Here is a 20518-nt window from a genome sequence, read left to right on the forward strand (position 1 = left end):
GATAATTTATATGTTCATTAAAACTTACAAGCAAGGGTTTAACTTGCATCACAAGAAGTTGCAATTTCTTTAGTTTAATTTGCTGCTTTGCATTTATGCTACCATGAAGGCCACATGCATAAGCAGTTAGCTATGTCATGGCTGCTTAGGGAAGGGATAGTTGAATTTCTGCATTGTGTGGATGGAACACTTTGCAAACTCAAGGCAAAAAGAAGTGTGTATCAAGTGTGTACATTGTCAGTTATGGACCCACACAGCTCACACCTCAGGGACAGCCATCTACATTTGCCACAACTGTGACAGTGACTGTCCATACATACAAAGTGGATTTTTTGTCACTTTAAAGCTACTACAAGGAGTTGTGAACTGGTTATGAAAAAGTCTCAATTTAATTCTGATGTCTCTATATGACCTACAGTACATAAGCAAACAAGAGCAAGACTATCTGCAAGAATCTGGCTATTAGTATAAAGTTATTGTTAATGATTCTCAATTAAATCAGATGAAACAGGGCCATGTTTACATTTCCCCAGACAAAGTTACAGTCACAAGCATGTTGCCAGTTAAAAAGAAACAGGAATTTTTTATTTAGATCATTTTATGTATTTTGTGGTTATAATGGTAGAAACATTATGGTTTTCGTCCACGGTGCCTCCAACAGCTACAAAATATTAAAGTCCCTTGTAGTAGCTTTAAATTGTTCACTTTATCTGTTTTTTCTTCTTCACTTAAGTTTTTTTTTTCAGAAATTGTATAGTATCGAGTGTAATTCAGCAAATTACCTTCCACTGTTACATCTAATCCCAGTTAGTGTTACAAGTCAACCCAGTGGTGGGGTAGGTTGTTACAATGTGTTTGTTTCTGATGTTAACTTACATAATCTGTGATTGTGACATAGATGTCCCATTGATTTTTACAGTGTCTATTGGACTACAATTTGACTGACATTACATGTCAGTGGTACAGGTGTTTACAGTTTGTTTTTATTATTATTATTATTACAGTTTGGGTAGGTTCCGGCAATTGAATTACTCACTTTTTCTCATGCAGGTGTAAATAGCCAGCTATTTGAACCCTGGTTACAAATAATATTGTTGGCAGTGGACATCTGGGTGCTTGTCTCTGCCATGTTAGGCTATATACACTGGGGTGCAAATAGCCAATTTGGCTATTTCAACCTGGGTACAAATAGCATCTGCATAAATTTTATCTGTGGTGGACAAATATGATTACAATATATCAAAGCAGGAACAGCCACTACTACAACACATTACTGATGCTCAAGCAAAAGTGTTACTACCATCCCTGGTCTCCCCTACTGCATAAAGCATGTCTCTATAAGTTGGATGCAGCCATGTGCTAAGTGCCATTTTTCAGTTTGTAATAGAGCAGCGATTAGGACACAGTGCTGAAGTCTTCAACTGGATGTCACTTGATAACTCGCAACCACTCAGGCTGTGGTTTAGTAAAACATGAAATGGGCATCATGTCTCACATCACCTCCTCTGCAGTTCAGCCGTCCTCACTGTATGCAAGAGACACTTTACTCCCATAAAACTCAAGTCTCCCTCCTCCTCTCACTCTGCTCGCCTGTCCAGCAGTGTGTTTCTGAGCCTCTAATTCTCATTCTGATGGCTAAGTAGAAGGGGGAAGGATAATTACAGTCAGTCATACATCTAGTCATGCTACATCCATCCCTCCTTTTCAAAGCGGTATTTTTAAGCTCAGCATTTTCTCGCCCAAAAGGGCCTTTTTCCGCATGTGATGCCTTCTTTTTGTCATGGCCCCCATAGTTCTGAGCTGACCCCCTCAGCCCTGTCTCCTGACTGATCACAGTGATGGTTTATTACTGTCGTCCCAGCGTTCTTATCTTTAGCCAGCAATGCTCATTTCCTTCCCCAGATTTAAATGCAAATGTGAAATTTAATGATAAATGCATTATCTGATAGGTGCGATAACACTGATTCACTGTCAGTATAAAATACACACCCCGGGGGGCTTCGAGCTAGCAAGCACAACTTGCCCAAATCCACTTTTTTCTCCCTCTCTCTCCTCTTTTTTCTTTCTATCTCTCTCTTTTTTCTTTTTTCTTTTTTTTTTTTTTTACAAACGCATGTACCTGCAATAAATTCTTGAGGTCATTTTATGCATTAAAAGGAATCATATTTTGTGTGTTCAGCAGTGTGGGTGCAGGCTATTGCTGAGCCGTAATTGCTGTGAAACTATCTTGTTCAATGTATTATCCATCACTTTGATGAAGTTACTTTTAGTAAAAGGAGAAAACAAGATTAAAAAATGTGTTGTAAACTCTTCAAAAAAGCCACATCTGCATTGTGTTAAAAAGGGACTGATAAACCTGCTTCTTTATGCAAGCAATTGTTGGTAATTTAATGCACTGTTAACTGAATGGTGGGTGTATATTCAGTTAAAGTAGCCTGTTATATAGCATGCAGACTTGTGACTCATTTGTCCATCTACAGTTGCTATAGACATGCTCTGTTTCTTTGAACAAGAAGTGTCTATAAATACTGTTGCTCCTTTTCTGTTCAATGCCAACCTTACCTCAAACTAAGCAATAAGCATTGCAGTTTAGTTCCAATAACTTTGCCAGATGGCACTAAGAGGCTATCTAAGAGAGTGATATGAATATAGACATAGAGCTCAACAGTGACCGCCCACTTTTTCTACAGCTCTGGTTCCAGAAGTGAATTTCCTATTCTTTCCCTCCATCTATGTTCCAGAAAATCCCTATAGGAAGACTTTTAAGTCTGGAACCAAGTCAACTAACCTGAAGATGAATCATGACCATAAAACATTTGATTCAGAGCAAAATAAAAGATTGGAAAATTGATAAAAATGCAAGGGCATAATTATTCTAAAAGTAACTACCGATCCCATAAACCACTGCGAATGATCGTGCTTCTTCCTAAATTTAACTTTTGTCATCATTATAGTGTTTATACTGTTAAAAACATTGTTGTGACATGCTGTACTTTATGTTGTGTGTATGTATATAAATTATATTCACAGCGGCATAACAACATTATTAGTGTGACTCATGTTAGCTGATGTTAGCTACATAGCTAGCCAGCCTGCTGGCAGAACTATCTATTCAAGGGTGTGGTAAACATTTCCATGGTAACAGCAAGCTCCATCAATCAGAGGCATTGCTGTTATACTTTAGGATTGTGGGTAGCATAGTACTTAAAACATGTTTTTCTTAAAACAGACTTGTGGCTTCTACAGCAGAATATACCATTGTTCCATGATCTCATTCCTTGTTGTAAGTGTACAACCTTATGACTAATTATTAAAATCACATATACATAAAATGAATGGGAATTTTCCTTCTGGAACCTCACTGTTGAGCTCTACTGAAGTGCAGAGACTGTGTTTGCAATTTGACATGCGTCCGCCTGTCCGCCACATTGGCGAGGTCAAGATCTGCTACTAAATGATGCAATGTGTATTAAGAGATGCAGATTTAACCACAAAATCAACTGTGAGTCACTCAATTCTGAATTGATCTTCAAGAAGTTTGGTTTGGAAAATTGAACATAACGCTGGTTACTTGTTGGAATTAAATTCAGTTACTGGGGGCGATCTAATCAGCTCTATGCCAAAATGTAAACCTTCTGAATAGCCACAACCTCCACTGAGACGTGCAGGCTCCAACTTAGAAATAGGTAACATCAAGTGTAAATTATTTAGTTTTTGTGAGTTTCCCCAAAAATATAGATTTCACATGGGAGATGTGTGCAAGGCTTTAATTCTCTGTGTCAGACTGCTACATCCAATAAATAAACAAAAACTAAAACCCCACAAGTTGTTATTCACACACCTGTTTTCCTTATTAAATGGAAAAATTCCAGTTTCCCCCTTTGCATGTCATGAAAATCGGTTTAGAATTAAGCAAGTAACAGTAGTGAGTGATGAAATGTGCATCTCTCAATACTCGTTGTATTGTTTACCTCCCCTGTATGGCGACAGTGCAGATGCATAGCAGGGAAAGTGACCAATGAGGTATCTACAGTTTTTTATCCATATATATAAGACTTTTCTTACTTGGACCGTCCCATTCGTCCGGCCCCACGGCAGTATGCCTGGTCTTCTCGCCCTGCCCGTCCATCTCCGACTCTCCTGCTTCTCGGTTGCCATCTTCCTCTCCTGCAAGGCAGACAAAGATTAAGTCCTATAAAGCACACAAGACATAAAGTGAGCAGCGCTCAATCTGAATTTATTGCTCAGACAGACACCTAATTTAATTAATCACTGCATTATAGACTGCGCTGCCCTTCCAAAGGGCAGATTCTTCGGACTCTGGATATTATCCCAGAAACAAATCGGTTGTTTTATAACTCTTACCTGTAATATTTGACTGCGTTACAATCTGAGCCGTTGTCGCTGTGTGTTTTTGTGTATATATAGTTCTGTACATGTGCTGTATTTGCTGTGAGCTCACCAGGTCCAGCTGCATACTTTTATGTAAAAGGAGTTCCCATGAGTGCTTGCAGGAACTGGAGGAAGCCCCATGGAACAGGAAGGAAAGCAATGTGTGGGAGAGAGGTGGCTATTTATTACCGTTTGATCTATTGTGGAGCGAGCTAGAATGTGTGTTATAGGATGTAGGGCTGATTTACAGTCTCGGGGCTCACACAGACCATGCTAAGGGATATTTGGGTATCTCTCTCCAAGGTGTAAGTGCTTAAAGACCTTGTTAAACAGACTCCGCCTCTGAGCACGCAGCGGTAACAGCTCTTGTTGAGCTCTCTTAGATGCACTTACAGTAAAGAAAAAAAATAAAATCTATTTTTGCATGTCTACAGTAAGCACAGTTTGTACTCAAAGTTTATAGGCACATAAATCAGTGCTTAGTAGGTGCCCCTGGTGCAGCGCTCTGAATAAATCCAATGTGGCTGACACTGTGGTTGCACTGTGTCTCTCCAAACTCGGGCAAGTGAGAGCAAACCTGCTCGGGGCATGTAGTGGTGGTTGATAGTTTGTGGAGGAACATTTCTCTCACTTTTGTCACCCTATCGTTTCCATCCCTTTGATGTTAGAAGCCCAATAGTGAACGGTCAAGGACAGGCCTGGATTACTACAATGGATTACTACACTTCATACACTCAACAAGGCAAAAAAAGGGATGGATGTGTAGATTTAAATGTGAATATATTAGGATGACAAAGACAATATATCGTTAAGATGTGGCTTACAGAGCACGCAATAAAAATCTATCAGCAAGTATGACAGGACATACATACATGTTGCTGTCTTACGGTTGTTTACCACATCTGTATCTGATTTCTCCCCCCACAGCTCCCAAAAAGCATTTCGGAGTGTTAGTTATCACACTTCCAGTGACAACTGCCACGGGACACACACTACTTCACTCCAGCGCCGTCCATCCTCAGTTAGGTTAATCTCCAGATCAAGCACACACACCATGCTTGTTTAGCTTTTTTTTGGACATGGCTCACTTCAAAGAAGGTAGCAAACATCGCCAAAAGGATGTCAGCTTTCTGCCTGCCGCTAACAGAGGAGATGCATACGAAGAAAAAAAGTGATACTGAAGGGAAGTCTGCAAGAAATGTCCTACTTACAGTACATGAGGTCATTATGACCCAGTTTTGCTTATGCAAGTGTCTGCTTGGGCCAGAGATTTCTCCCCCCATGCTCCCACTCTCCTCTCCCAGTATATTATCAGAGAGCCCACTCAACTAAATTCCCCCACTATTTATTGTTGGGCCTGGAGAACCTCTTTAGCATACTAGGCTCGTATTATGACGAGGATAACAAAGGCGTATATCAACAGTTCCTTCCAATGGAGCGGAGTTTAAAAAAAGCTGGCGAGATAACATTAAAGGCACTACCTTGATCTCAGGCGAACATGTTAAGCCCTGTAACGAAACGTATTGGAAGTGTTTAATTACAGCCCGGGAAATGAAGCTACAAGATGATTCCTTAATTAAGCAGTGATTAAGGATTTTCTGCCTTCTATCTAACACAGTTTGCAATGCATTTTAAACACAATCGCCCAGGCAACCTCACAGGGAACAATGTCACAGGGCTTTGATGAAGTTTCCTGCACAAATGTCACTAGTAAAAAAAAAAAAAAAAAAAAAAAACCAGAGCAGAGGAAGAAGAAGTGCTGGAGCAGCACTCCTTTGCTTACAGTGCGCTTTGATAAAACCTGGAATACAGATGAATACGGAGACACATTTTTATGCTTTTAAAAGACACAGGACTTTTGACCTCTTTGACAAAGAAAAAGATTGATTGAGCCGCTCCACTTCATACACAGAGATCCAGCACAAGTAACATAATGGAAATACTGACTTGTTTCATCATTTGAATTGAAACTCTGCTGCTCTGCTGTATTATATGACATAGATATATCTGAAAATTTCAATATAAAATAAGATATTCCTTTATTAGTCCCACAACAAAAAAATGTGTGGTGTTACAGCAGCAAAGTGGATAGCAAAAATATAAGGAAGCATCCAAAATATTTTAAAAAAAATATATATGTAAGCAAGAGAAAATATAAAAAATATGAACAATCTCAACGGATGAAATGTAAAAATAAAATTAGGACCACCATAAACAGGAGACTTAAAACCGGAACAGTATATAAAATTGATAGTAAGATGCTTAATTTTGAACTGATCGTCATGAAATTTGGTTTGTTATAAATGTAAGAAATTGAACATGACAGTGGTTACTTGTTGGATTTATATTCAGTGACTGGGGCGATCCAGTCAGCTCTATGCCAAACTTCTGAATAGTCAAAACTTCCACTGGGACATGGTTCCAACCAATAGGCAACATCAAGTATAAATTATTTAGGCTCTTTTGAGTTTTGCAATGTAGTTTTCTGTATCTAAGCAAAACAAACTTATGCAATATGAAATATTGCAATATGTCAAGAGAGAAAATATTCTGACATATTTTCCTTATTAAATAGAAAAATACAACCATATACTTTCTCAATTCCAGTTTCGCTCTTTTCATTTCATGAAAATATGTTCAAAATTAATAAGTTACAATCCATTTTGTAGTGATATCTGCATCGATCAATAAATGTTGTTTTGTTTACCTCCCTGACTGCACAGGCACATTGCAGGGCATAGACATATAATATGTACTGGAGCTGCCGCTCAGGCTTGCATCCAATTTTTCCCAGTGGCCACACACAGTATTGTAGAGAAAAAATCACAAAAAAGGCCCAAAAAGCTTCCCAAATAAGCCACCATTATAAAAACTGGTGGACAGGATACCTCAACCGGCAAACAAGGTCAGTTATGTTTCTTTATATCACGAATTATTGATCCCTGAAGGTTTTATATTTGTAAAACTTAGCTAGAGCAGAAAAAAGTTTTTTTAAAATCTGTCAAGTCTATGGGCCGAGCAGGAACTTGTCGGTGGGGGTAAGGGAGGAAACACTATTGCACGTAATTCGTGGGCCGTAAAACCAGGAAGGAAACCTGGAGAACTTTTTCGGCTCATGTGCCAAGTGAGCAACTCTCATTGGGCGGAATGGGTGCCATCTTTGCATTCACTATCTAGCTCAGTATAATACATGTATGTTGCAGTTACATACAGCAGCCACCGATGAGATATCACAGCCCACGGTGCTTTGATGAAGCTTCCTGTACAAATGTCAGTAAAAAAAAGCAGAGCAGAGGAAGAAGAAGAAGTGCTGGAGCAGCAGTCCTTTGCTTACAGTACGCTTTGATAAAACCTGGAATGCAGATGAATACAGAGACCAATTTTTACGCTTTTAAAGACACAGGACGTATGACCTCTCTGATACAGAAAAAGATTGATTGAGGTGCTCCACTTCATTCACAGAGGTCCACCACAAGTAATAGAGACTCTGCCTTGTTTCATCATTTGAATTGAAACCCTCTGCTGTCTTATCAAGGGAGACAGATTGTCAATGATCATCCTCTACATTATCGCCTGGATCATAATTTACATCTGGCTTTCCTTTCCCCCGCGCAATCGAATGGAGATACTTAAGGTTGAGTGAGAGAAGGCAGAAGAGAACAGAAGGGACGGGGAGGGCTGGGGAGGCGAGGCGGCCTGCTGGGCGCAGGGTTGGCGGGCATGCAAGAGGAGCCAGTGAGCTGTTAAAATCAGCCCTATCGCCGCTCTATCAAAGGACAGCTCTCTCGCCAAATCGCAGTCACACGCAGTGTGCTATGCATTCAGGTCAATAAGCTTATAGGCGATTTACACACAATTCCTGGAGCAAGGTAGCAACAAAGTCATATTGGCTTTTTCTCTCCCTTTTAGCATTGTCTCTGCCAAGGAAGCCCTTGAAAATGTCAATCTCTCGTGTGCGACTTTAAGGAGCTCAGAGCACTCTAATCCTGACCACTGAGTCTAGAGACAGGTCGCAATTTCTGCAAAATGGAGTATAAGTATTTTTAAGTCTTCATATGGGATTGCACAGTTCTGTATGTTACTGAATTCCAGGCTCAATGACTTTAACCCACTGCCACTTTTCTAAACCCATCACAATCTCGCTAGTATTGGAGCTCGGTGATGATTCTCAGAATGTAATATTAGCGGGGAATGCCCGCTATCCCCACAGCAGTGGTAGTGGTAGTCAGTTGATATTGCATATTTGGTTGTTGATGCAGATTATGCTGCAACAGATAAAGTCAATTCCAGGAAGCAACCTCTTTCACCAAAGTCAAGCATAGCTGTAAGACTTCTCTGCTATCTGAAAAATAGGTTTGAATTGCATGCAATTTGTGGCAGGCAGAGCACTCCAATGGAGGGAGGCTATTAGTGAAATGCCTTGCCACTGTCTCTTTAAATGCCAATAAATTCCCATCATTACAGAATCTGGCAGTTTTCCTCCCTGTCTGCAGCCTGGGTCTTTATCTCGCTCTGCCTCAGTCTCTGAGCATGTAGATCTGGCCCAGTTAGATTGTCATACTTAACAAACATTAATGATTAATTTCCTCCACTGAGTCAAATGGGGCTAAAGGGATGACTCGATTCATCTTATCGCACCACAAATTAGCATTTCCCCATATTCTCCAGCATCAACTGTGCATTAAAATTCCACATTTACCATTCTGGGCACTGGCAGCTGTGGCGAAAGCGCCAAGGAGATCTTCCTCCTGTGTTGCTGGAAGATTCTGATTACTTCTGTGTTACACAAAGAAGTGGCATAATTAATTCTGCCACTTTCTGTTTGTTACTGTATGTCTCTAGCTGCTGCAAGTCAATTTACTTACTGAGAGGTTATGTGAGGGGTCAAGGTAGGTTTGTTATTTGCTATGTTAAGTCAGTCCTGAGCTTTCACTCGTCACTTGCACTGCAATAAAATGTTTATGTCTGCATTATAATGTTTGTAATTTGAGGAGAACGCTGCAGAAAAGTGTTAAAGGTTCACATTTCGCTGTGCTTGATGTATCCCGACACATAAACACTCAAAACACATCAGAATCAAGTAGTTTGAGCTGTAAAAATCACGCAACATGACTTCACTAAAAGGTGTCTCACACTGAGGAAATGAGACACATGAAATGACATGTAAATTTACTGTCAGAGCTAACTAAGGAAGCCATTTGTCATCAGACAACTCTTGGAACGCACAAAGGGAACAGCTTGTGGCAACACCCTGTGCTGAACTTCACAGATAGCCAACAATAAAAGAGGGGGTAAAACAGCAAGGTGAAATTTCACAATTTCAGTAAAAAAAAGATGCCACTCAGTGTATATAAAAGAGGTATCTTTCTCACAATTATGGAGCCAGGTGTGTCAATAGAGTATAAATCTCCGCTGTGGAGTCAGCGTGTTCGGCTGTGGGCTCTTCACAAGCACAGCTCCATAAATGTGAAATTGACCGAACAGGAGAAGTTGTTTGAGGTAAGATTCTGTTTTAATCGCAGGAAAAAGCCAAGGTTATTTCTTTTAGATATGTGGCTTTTTTTCCTCACAGAGCTCCCAATGGGTACACAGACCCCCTCTAATTCCATGTATATTAAAACTGTGCTTCTTCTCTCTGGGGTTCTACTATTCTACCAAAAAGCTTCATTTCACACCCATGTATGTTGTTGCCTTATGTTGAGTGTCACTGACAAGGCACTCGTCATACTGATACATAAGGGTTACATATGTAACTGTGATAGTTTAGGCCTGCTTATTTTCCTCTATTATTGATTTTATTGATGATTGGTTCCAAAAACTGGGGTCGGGAACCCCCTAAATGGTCGCAACATAATAATGAGAGGCACTGATGGAAGGAGGTGCCACATCCTTTATTTACGGAAAACTAGTAAAATCACAGAGCAAAAATACACTGCTACAGGTAGATGTCCTTCATTAGATATTTTACTGTAGTAAAGGTACAGTATCATAATCGTTAAAGTAACAAATAAAAGAACTTGCAGATTTGACCCTTTCTATTCTTATATATTATATTTTTGACTGTTTTTATTAATGTATGGATATGTAAGCACTATGTTGATGTTGTAGTTGGTCTAGATGGGGCTAATACTCTGACTTAAATGTACTACAAAGAGTCAGACTTAAGAATTTACAGCGTGCAGACCAGAAGTTTAAATTTTATTTAGATTTTCCCTTAAAAGACCCAGGAAGGATTTTTTTTTCTTTGGATAATTTTATTTTTGACGTTATATTTTGTGGTTATGGTGGAAATGCTACCGCTTTCATCCACATGGGTGAGTCAGTGAAAAGGGTAAAACTACAGTGAAAAATACTCTGCTATTAATAAGTTACAATTCTAATTTTACTGCAGTAAAAGGACAGTATTATCATCAGTAAAGTATCATTAAAGTAACATGTAAAGGCACTCATTATGCAGAATGTACCCTTTAAAATTTTTCTATTCATATATATATTATTGATCGTTATTATTAATACTTGGGCATGTAAGCAGCATTTTACTGGTAGTTGATCTAGATGGAGCTAATTTTATACTTAATGTGCGTTCTGGTAATTTAATCTATAAAAATACATCATGTATAATTTGTTGATCATATGTATTTGTATCTAAAATCTAAACCAGCCAAATAACCAGTAACTTAACCTGCCTAATAACTGTGGTGATGTAAATTTGTGTAATTTTTTCCTCTGAAATGTAAAGGTAGAATACGCAAGATATGTCAAAAAGTTGATCGTTGAGCCGCATTACCATGTTGTCAAATACAGACATTTTTAAAGTAAAGCTTCCTAAACACAGTAAAATAATGAGAAAATAAGAAAATGCAGGCATCTCAGCAAATATAGATACCAGCACACACTTTTAGTGGATCAGAAGTGATGAGGGAGAGGGATTGTTCTAATATCAGTCTATACATAGGTTTTTTTTGTTTTTTGTTTTTTTTTTAGGAAAATCTTGCATAGTATGGCTTGACATACAGTACTTGAGTTGACGAACAGAAAGAAAAGGAGGAAATATAGCGAAAGCCTCTAAAACTGACCAAGGAAAAGAGTCACTCTTATTGTTGAACTGGTCACAACCTACAGACATACACACGTATTGATGTAGTAAGCAGATAATAGTTTGTATTAAGGGCCACAAGGCTGAAAAAGATAATACAGCTGGGGCTTTTGAGGAAAATGTATTGGGATATGTCACTTCTCCTTTTGTCTGAAAAATGCATTACATTCACAGTTAAGCATCAGTGAGATTTCACATGTATGTTGCAAAGGCCAGCAGGCGTCTGTATGTGATGCCACCAGCATCTTGCAAATAGCCAAAAACCTTCGAGAGCCCTGACACCATTAACTAAACAGGTTATGGAGTCAACCACCACCCATTTTCGAGGTTCCCAAGCCTCAGACCAAGATGGGACGTCAAGGTGCTCCATGCACTTATCTGGGGAGTCCCTTTTCTGCAAGGGTAAGGCAAATGACTGAGTCTTTGGTGGCATTCAACTTCTTGACCTTTGCGCCTTTAAGCGGCTTTGCTACTTCACCGCACTCTGATCAAAGTTAATAAGTGCTTCATATGTTAATGAAAATTGGTACTCCTCTTTGTGTTCCTACAGCTTTTTAATACCTATTATAGACTGAAACTTTTAATGGAGGTTTTAGGTCCCCCTGACAAGCCCATTTCAGAGAGTGACTACACAGATACAAGGCTAAGCTAAGACCAGAGAGTCACTGCTCAGTGGAGGAACCTTACACGGGAGACCTTATTCTCCGGGAAGCAGCAGAAGATAAAGGCCATGGGATGAGTGGCTGCTTTAAAACCCACGTTCAAGTCCGCACAGGGCTAATTACAGCACGCCATCACATTTGAGAGGGTTTAGTTAATCAAGGGGGCTCTCTTTTTCCTCCTATAGTCGAGGAATAACACACTTAAACCATTTAATGCCGCCAGGATTGCGTCCTGTTTAATTCACGGCAGTTTCACATAAGTGGGGTAAATTTAAGCCATGCCGACATTAGTTTTAAATAGATCTAATTGAGGAAAGGATCATGGGGAAAATGGCTACACCTGATGATTGCGCACAACTTGCCACGAGGAGAAAAGAAATTTGGATAGTACATCACTTGGGTCTTAGGAGGCAATGGGAGACTTAGCTACTGTAAGCTTAGATAGCAAAGTAATACAAAAAAATCTGACTAGTAAGGCTTGTGTATGACAAGAAACAGATTACCAGTGTCTCCAAAAAAGTAGTATTTGACATTTGGGATTGCTATTTAGTGTTGACTTTATTCACAAACATGGAGAGGAGATTTGAGGCCCAGTTCCTCACATGGTTTTATCCAAAACAATGAGAATATCAAACGGCTCTGACAAGCTTCTTTGAAGATTTTCACAAGTTGTACTTCTTTTTTTTCCCTCTGGCTGCAGCCACCAGTGTGTACTGCACCATCTAGCTACTGGGTTATTACAAGACCATACATCTAAGCAGCATTTTAATATTGTAGCTGGTTTAGATGGGGCTATTTGTTGGTAGTATTTGTACTTGCAAAGTTACCAGTAACCGTAGTACAGTAAATTATACAAAATTTTCTTCTATAATGTACAAAAATATACATTTGAAAAACCCAACAGCAATGTCTCTTTCCAGAAATCATGAGCCAGTTACTCTAGATAATCCACAGACCTTGCGATCACCAGTTTTATGTAGGGACTACTTTCTGTCTCCAGCATAATCTATTGAAACTGCTTCAGAATCTACAGGAACTACTATCTTTCTGACAGAAGTAGTTCCAACATGAAACTGCTCACAACAATGTCTGTGAATAGTACAATATTTCTCTCTGAAATGTAAAAGAGTTAAATTGAGAGTTCACCACAAAATCAAAAATACCTATTTTTCCTCTGTTGTTTATCCATCTGTTGTTTTGGTGTGAGTTGCTGAGTTTTGGAGATAATGCACATAGAGATGTCTGTGTACTCTTCAATAGAATTAGATAGCATTAGTCCTGTGGTGATCACAGCACCAAAAAATAAATTTAAACTGCAACAGAACTGATTGAAACTACATAAGAATCTGACAGAACTCATTTTTCTCTCATAGAAAGAGAGTAGTTCCAACATGAAACTGCTCACAGCAAAGTCTGTGAATTATTTTGAGTAACGGGGTCATGATTTCTTTAAAGAGACACTAGTTTTGAATTTTTCAAATGCATGTTTCTGGTGCTTTGAGTGCCACAAGCCGAGTGCCGTTTTGTCCCATTATGTTGGAGAGAAGGCAGACATCTTTACAGTCAATATCTCCAAAACTCTGCAACTGACACCAAAACAATCTAGAAGGATAAATAACGTGTATTTTTGATGTTGGTGTGCACTGTCTCTTTAAAGTACCATAAAATGGAAATACTTGAGTAAAGTACCTTAAAATAGTACTTAAAGATAGAATATGCAGGATTTTTCAGTTGCTGTTTGTAAACATGTCAGAAAGGTGGCTGCTTGTTGAGTGTCATTCCCAGGTCATCAAATACTGACACTTTGGGTTGGTAAAACAAAATAATGCACAAAAAATGACAAAATAAGAAAATACAGGCAGACGGTAAAGTCTCTGCAGATACAAACATCGCCACACATTTCCAATGGGACAAAAATGTTGATTCAGAGAGATTATTTTAATATGAGTCTGTGCATTGTTTTATTGTTTTAGGAAAATCCTGCATAGTATTCCTTTATCTACAGTACTGGAATTATTTTCCACTTACAAGGGGTCATTTTATTCAAATAAATACTTTTTTTTTTTTTTTTTTTTGCGAATTACTGGAGAATTTTACTTTTTACATGTTTCAGATTACCAGTGTTTGACATTTGGGATTTCTATTTAGTGTTGACTCTATTCACAAATATGGAGAGGAGATTTGAGGCCCAGTTCCTCACAGGGTTTTATCCAAAACAATAAGAATATCAAACGGCTCTGACAAGCTTCTTTGAAGATTTTCACAAGTTGTACTTCTTTTTTTTTCTAGCTGTAGCCACCAGTGTGTACCGCACCATCTATTTCATAGCTACTGGGTTATTACAAGACCATACATTCCACTTTGAAGTTTGTGTAAGGAGACATTACGACGGAGACAAAGGGTAAAGCGAACGAGGCGTTGCTGGTAATTGCAATTTCCGAACAATTGCGCCGTTCAACTTTTCCCGGAGAACAAAAGGAAAACATTATTGATACGATTACTGGGGCATAGCCTACCTGGAACATGAAAGATTTATTTTTCTTCAATAATGTAATCCCACGAGGCACATCAGTTTAGAAGTGTGAAGAAATAATTCTAAACAATTTTCCCTTTGAAAGGAGAGGGAAGAGGCAGACATTCAAAGCATTGGTTCTTCATTAAAAAGTCAAATTTATGGCATCCGTGCGCCAGTAAGAGTGGGGACACCTGGGGTAGTGGAAGCCACGCGACCGGGGGGTAGGAGGAGGCGGGGGTGGAGAGGGGAGGAGGCGGGACAAGTCTGTCATCTTCACACTGTAACCTGGAGCAGACCACAAATTAGCTCCTGTGATGGCAAGGTGTGACCGAAATGAAACAAACATACAAAGAAGCAATCTAATTGAATTGGAGTTCAAAGAGGACTCGGGCACAATTGGCGATGCTGAGGCGCTTTATAGTGCTGGACCTCCGAGCAGTAGCAGGTGCTGCTGAGTGTTCACAGAGCTCTAGCGCCGGCTCAAAGGGAAGTGCTCCGCTCTCCAGTGCATTGGTGTAGCGTCGCACACCTTCTTCACAGCACTATCACAGAGGGAGAGCCAGTGTCGCCGATGCCATCTCCTCTCTCAGATCAAACCACTGCTCTTGGGTGGATGGCTGGGATCAAATATCAAAACGGATAGTTTCAACTGCAGGAGAAATTCTCCTCCGGATACAAGTTCTGCCAGGTCTGATTTGAACATGTTGAGGAATTTTATTAGACACCATTGGCAGGAGTTTAACTTATTTTTGATGCTTGGCACGAGGGTGGCTTTAACATATTGTCTCAGATTAGGTATTAAAAAGAGCGCTGTACGCTGCTCACGGAGAGCAGCTTTTAAAGTCTTTTTTGGATTCTAGAATATGTTTTAGAATAAGTAAAGCGATCGCCTCACCTTTGTTGCAGAAGTACTCCATGTCTTCGCAGCTCATGTTCTCGGTCTCGAACTCAGTAGAGAAGTTCTCCTCCACTGAGAACTCGTCTTTGGCCAGGAGCTCGTTCTCCTCAGAGACGCACTCCTCCTCCTCTTCCTCCAGGCCATCCTCCAGAGGACCTGAGGGAACACACACATACACACACGCACACACATATACACACACATACACACACATACACACACACAAACACAAGGGAGATGTTCAGAGATTTCATCACATCCTTCAGGCTCTTAAAAAAACTTCTGCCTCTCTTTGTTTCTTTTGTTGAGATACTACAAATGCAAATGCAACTCAGAGCAGCACTGTACTGTCTGTACACTCCATGTTCACATATTTAGTATAGATGAAGATGAGGCCACATCACTAAAGAATACAGAGCTGCAACAATTTTTAATCGACTATTAAATTAATTGGCGACTATTCTGATAATTGTTCTGAGTCTCTTTTTTTTAAGAAAAAAAGTCTAAATTCTAGGATTTTGGCTTCTTAAATGTGAATATATTCTGTTTTCTTTACTCCTCATTAATAGTAAACTGAATATCTTTGGGTTGTGGGCAAAACAAGACATTTGACGTCATCATCTTGGGCTTTTTAGAAATCATTGATCACTGATCAACATTTTTCACAATTTTATGACATCTTATGGACCAAACAACTACAATTAATCTGAAATTTTTTAAAGAAAAAATGTCTAAATTCTACGATTTCAGCTTCTTAAATGTAAATATTTTCTGTTTTCATTTCTCCACTGTGACAGTTAAGTGAATAACTTTGGGTTGTGGGAAAAACAAGACATTTGAGGACGTCCTCTTGGGCTTTGAGAAACGCTGATCGTCATTTTATGACACCTTATGGACAGAAAAAATAATCAATTATTGCAAATATTCCTGTTGCTGTCTCTATTATCTTTGAAACTGTATTTTAAATAATTCTGTTATGGGTAACTCATTGTGATTGCCTCCATTTTGCAAGGGCTATTTGTATTATTCTTACTTATTATTCTTCTTACTCTTATCATTATGCTTACTATTACCATTAACTTTCAGTCCTACACTGTATAACTTTATTTATTTAAGTTTATTTTAAGTTTATACTTTTGCATGTTTCCACTGTTATGTCACGATACAACACGTTTCTTATTGTCTCTTTATGCCCTGATGAAGACCCAAATGCTTTGGTCTATCCATTATTTATGATTGATGATTTATTATCAGAATGCCTCGAATCATTCCAGACTGTCATCCATCACTTTGCACTTTCATCATCTGTAAGTTGGAAAACCCATGTTTATCTTCAATTCATTAGTTAACTGAGAAAATAATCAACAGATTAATTAATAATGAAAATAGTTGCAGCCCTAAAAGAGTATTATTTCACCATATTTCCTTTCATTATAGCGATTGAAAAATCCCCTTGAGAAAGTGCGCATTGAAAAACCAGCTGACATGCAGCCAAGGTGAGCAGTGATTTTAATCCTGCTACCTGCAAAACAAAACCTCACACAGACGGCGGGAGGAGGAGGAGGAGGAGAGGAGAAAAAAAAAGTTCCTTTCCAGACTTTTCATACAGGCATCAGCATGGGAGGAGGAAAGAAAATACTTTTATTAATTTGTTAGCCTTATCACAGGGTACAATGTTGATTTTCCATTTACATTCCATGCCTCCGGGTAATACACCAGTGCAATCTTAAAGGAGACACTTTTCCGTGTGATTAATGTTTTCCCCCCTCTGTGCAATATTATTTCTTTAAATCTAAATGATTTCAGAGTTTTGCTTGTAGCTGTACATCTCTTTTGGTATTTGCATATTACCATTTTTGCTTCAATCAAGGGCGCTGATGGAATTACTGTACTGCTACCTGAATTGTATTAGTTCTGAAAAACATCTCACCCGGCGTTTGAATGTTATTAAGATAATGTGCATCTCGCACACACCTCTCCTTCCAAACCAAAACATGTCTCCGGTGTCTGCACATGAATTACCACGTAGCACTTCAAGTTTAAGGTTAGTTTAGCATGAAACCTGCGTCATTTACGTTACAAAAAAACTCTCCTTCTCGAGCTGAGTTTCAGTTGAATAATCAAAAGTGCTGCCTGCAAGAGGTGGCTGCTGTCTCCACAATTTTGACAATTGAATGATCAAATTAATATTGTTTATACATCAGAAATGCCAAACATTTAGTGATTAAAGCCTCTCAGGTGCCATTATTTGCTGTTTTTTATTGTTTTAAAGCTACTACAGGAAGTTTTAACTGGATAAGAAACCATTTCAATCTAATATTGATGCTATGACCTATATAAGCAAATGAGCACATCCACAAGATGATTGGTTATTTCTGTATAGTTGCGCTTAATGCTTGCCACCAGGTCGGGTTCACAGTGAAACGGATGAAACAAGTCTGTATTTACATTTTCTTAGGCAAGGTTTCAGTGTTTCATACCTTAGCCAGTTAGAAAGGAACAGGAGGAGATTTTTATTTAGGTTATTTTATTTTTGAGGCTATATTTTGTGGTTATAGCAGATGAAACACTACCGTTTTTGTCCACAGGGAAAGTTTCTTGTGGTCACGACTTTGACATTTGACAGATTGAAATAATATTATTTATACAGCAGAAATACCCAACATTCAATGATTACAGCCTCTCAAGTGCCATTATTTGCTGCTGTTCTCTCTTTTATGTAATTTTAAAGGAACAACAATGACTTTTTACTGGTTAAGAAACACTTTCAATTTAATACTGATGCCTCTATGTGACCTACATAAGCAAATGAGAACATTTGTGAGAAGATTGGCTATTTTGTATAGTTGCTCTTAATAGGTGCCAGTGGGTTGGATTCTCAGTGAAATTGAATGAAACGAGCTTGTGTTTTCATTTTCTTGGGCAAAGTTACATTGAGCAGTACATTAGCTAGTTTTAAAGTGATTTTTATTAAACTAATTTTATTTCTGAGGCTATATTTTGTGGTTATAGTGGTGGAAAAAATAAAATTTTTATCCACACTGGCCTCCAAAATCAATATGAAAGTTCCTTGTAGTAGCTTTAAGTTCAGTATCTTTGGTTTTCGAACATTTGGTCAGAAAAAACTCTGTCTTTGCTGTCAAAACTTGTGATTTTTCACTTCATCCCATTACTACACAGACCATTATAAAATGTATACAAAAATCTCCTTCTTGAGCTGTTTGAGCTAATCATATCAAAAGTGCCGCCATCGTCGCCTGCTAGATGTGGCTGCTGTCTCTGTCTCTGCCTGTCACACATGAGCTATGTTGCAGCCTCTTGTGCATCATCCCGGAGCTCAAACAGAGTGTGCTGATATCCTCTCGACACCTTTCAACGTGTTTGTTCTATTGTAGCGAGAGTGAGCCCCTCAGCTTTAATAAAGCAATAATTTCAGTTCAGAAAAGTGGCGCTGGTGTGCCTCTCCTGTTTCTCTTTCTTCCTGCACCGAGCCTCATAAAAGACCCCCCTGATGTCCACAAACTGCTTGCTCTTTTCATTAGTCTTATAAATTACTCCTTTGTAGAGGCCTACATCTGCAGGAGCCCCGGACATGAAAAGAATTAGCACACAGATCTCTAATAGACACTGCGGAGGCCGAGTGCTGCTTTTAAATTAGGATACAGTTTTATGATCTTATCTGATGCCTTCTGCTGATTCGCTGAGGAGTGAAGTGAGGCGTGAAGTGACTCGATGAGTCTACCATCGCTTAAGATGATACCGGGAGATAAATATCGCAGTATCAAGGGGAGATTGTATGACTGGCGTTAAAAGCTCCTGCCAAGGCAATTGAAGACAGTGTGAAAGAAAGCGGGGAAATACATTTCTATACACACACTCTGTACACATTCCATTACACAGCTGAATAAGAACTGTGTGTACAACTAAACGATTCTTCCTCTGTTGCCGGCAAATACAGCAGCACCATTGCACCATAGAAAATAGACCTACAGTGTTGTGCGATAATAAGGGTAAAGGGAGATTAAAGATAAACTTCATGGTCAATAAGACACAAAGATTAGGGAGATAAGATGAGATAGAATTGAGGTTTAATAGACTCAGAATAAGGGCATCTCACTTCCCCACTCTAACAGATAGTAACTAAATGGAGCATTTTCAAACTGATAGAGATACCGGAGGCCTCGCTGAATATGGAAAAATGAAATACTCCACCCACATTAAAGGGGGTCTGATGGCTACTTCTTGGGGGACTGCGTAGATTAACAAAGTTTGTGTGCATTCTCACATGTTTAGTTTATTATACAGTATTCATTGCATGGAGAGACCTGAAATTATTTCAGAGACAGCAATGATAAGAATAATGACTTTCTAAACGACTAGCACCACACTCCTAACTCATTTTCTGATAGTGGCGTTCCTGCTATATTTAGTTGTGTACTGTTTAAAATCCTGTCACATTCGCTGTGTGACCCGCGCTTGTTGGTGCATTTCTATAGGGGTCTGCTGACGAATTGGGCCGGAGGAATGTCTGCTGCTTCACCCTCTTATCAAGCCTCCCCTGGAGTTCAGATGGCCAATGACACCACGGAGAGAGCGCCTGCTTTTCGCCATCGTCACGGAAAACAACACAGGCTGCTTTAGAATGGTGCGCTCATTACAACAGACACAAAAAAGCTGTAAAAAGCAATGAATTTTACAGGAGAGGTGATCTAGGAATCAATCTTTTGGAAATCTCACTTATTGCATCTGTCTTGTCTTTACAACATAATATAGATTCTTTTTTCTTTTTCAGCCAAAGACCCCTTACAATATAGAAGATATACCAGGGACCCCCTCCTGTATGTCCCTTGTATTACACAGAGCCAGTTTCCACAATGATTGGGTGAAGTGTGCTTGACTGCCACTAGGAAGACTTATATTTATATTTATTAAGAGTTATAGACTATTAGATAAGA

General features: G+C 39.1%; 1 protein-coding gene across 2 annotated transcripts in view; it reads right to left on the bottom strand.

Moving 5' to 3' along the window:
- Nucleotides 1-20518, bottom strand: part of zfpm2a (zinc finger protein, FOG family member 2a) — a 169951-nt gene that overhangs the window by 107887 nt on the left and 41546 nt on the right. For both annotated transcript variants that reach the window (XM_084726043.1, XM_084726042.1), the window contains exons 2-3: nucleotides 15561-15719; nucleotides 4066-4167 (exon numbers count right to left, since the gene is read on the bottom strand). In XM_084726043.1, the coding sequence (XP_084582169.1) occupies nucleotides 4066-4167; nucleotides 15561-15719 (261 nt within the window). The remainder of the gene's footprint in view (nucleotides 1-4065; nucleotides 4168-15560; nucleotides 15720-20518) is intronic.

The sequence above is a fragment of the Lutjanus erythropterus genome, chromosome 9 (assembly GCF_056507025.1).
Source record: "Lutjanus erythropterus isolate fLutEry1 chromosome 9, fLutEry1.hap2, whole genome shotgun sequence".
Lineage (NCBI taxonomy): Eukaryota > Metazoa > Chordata > Actinopteri > Lutjaniformes > Lutjanidae > Lutjanus > Lutjanus erythropterus.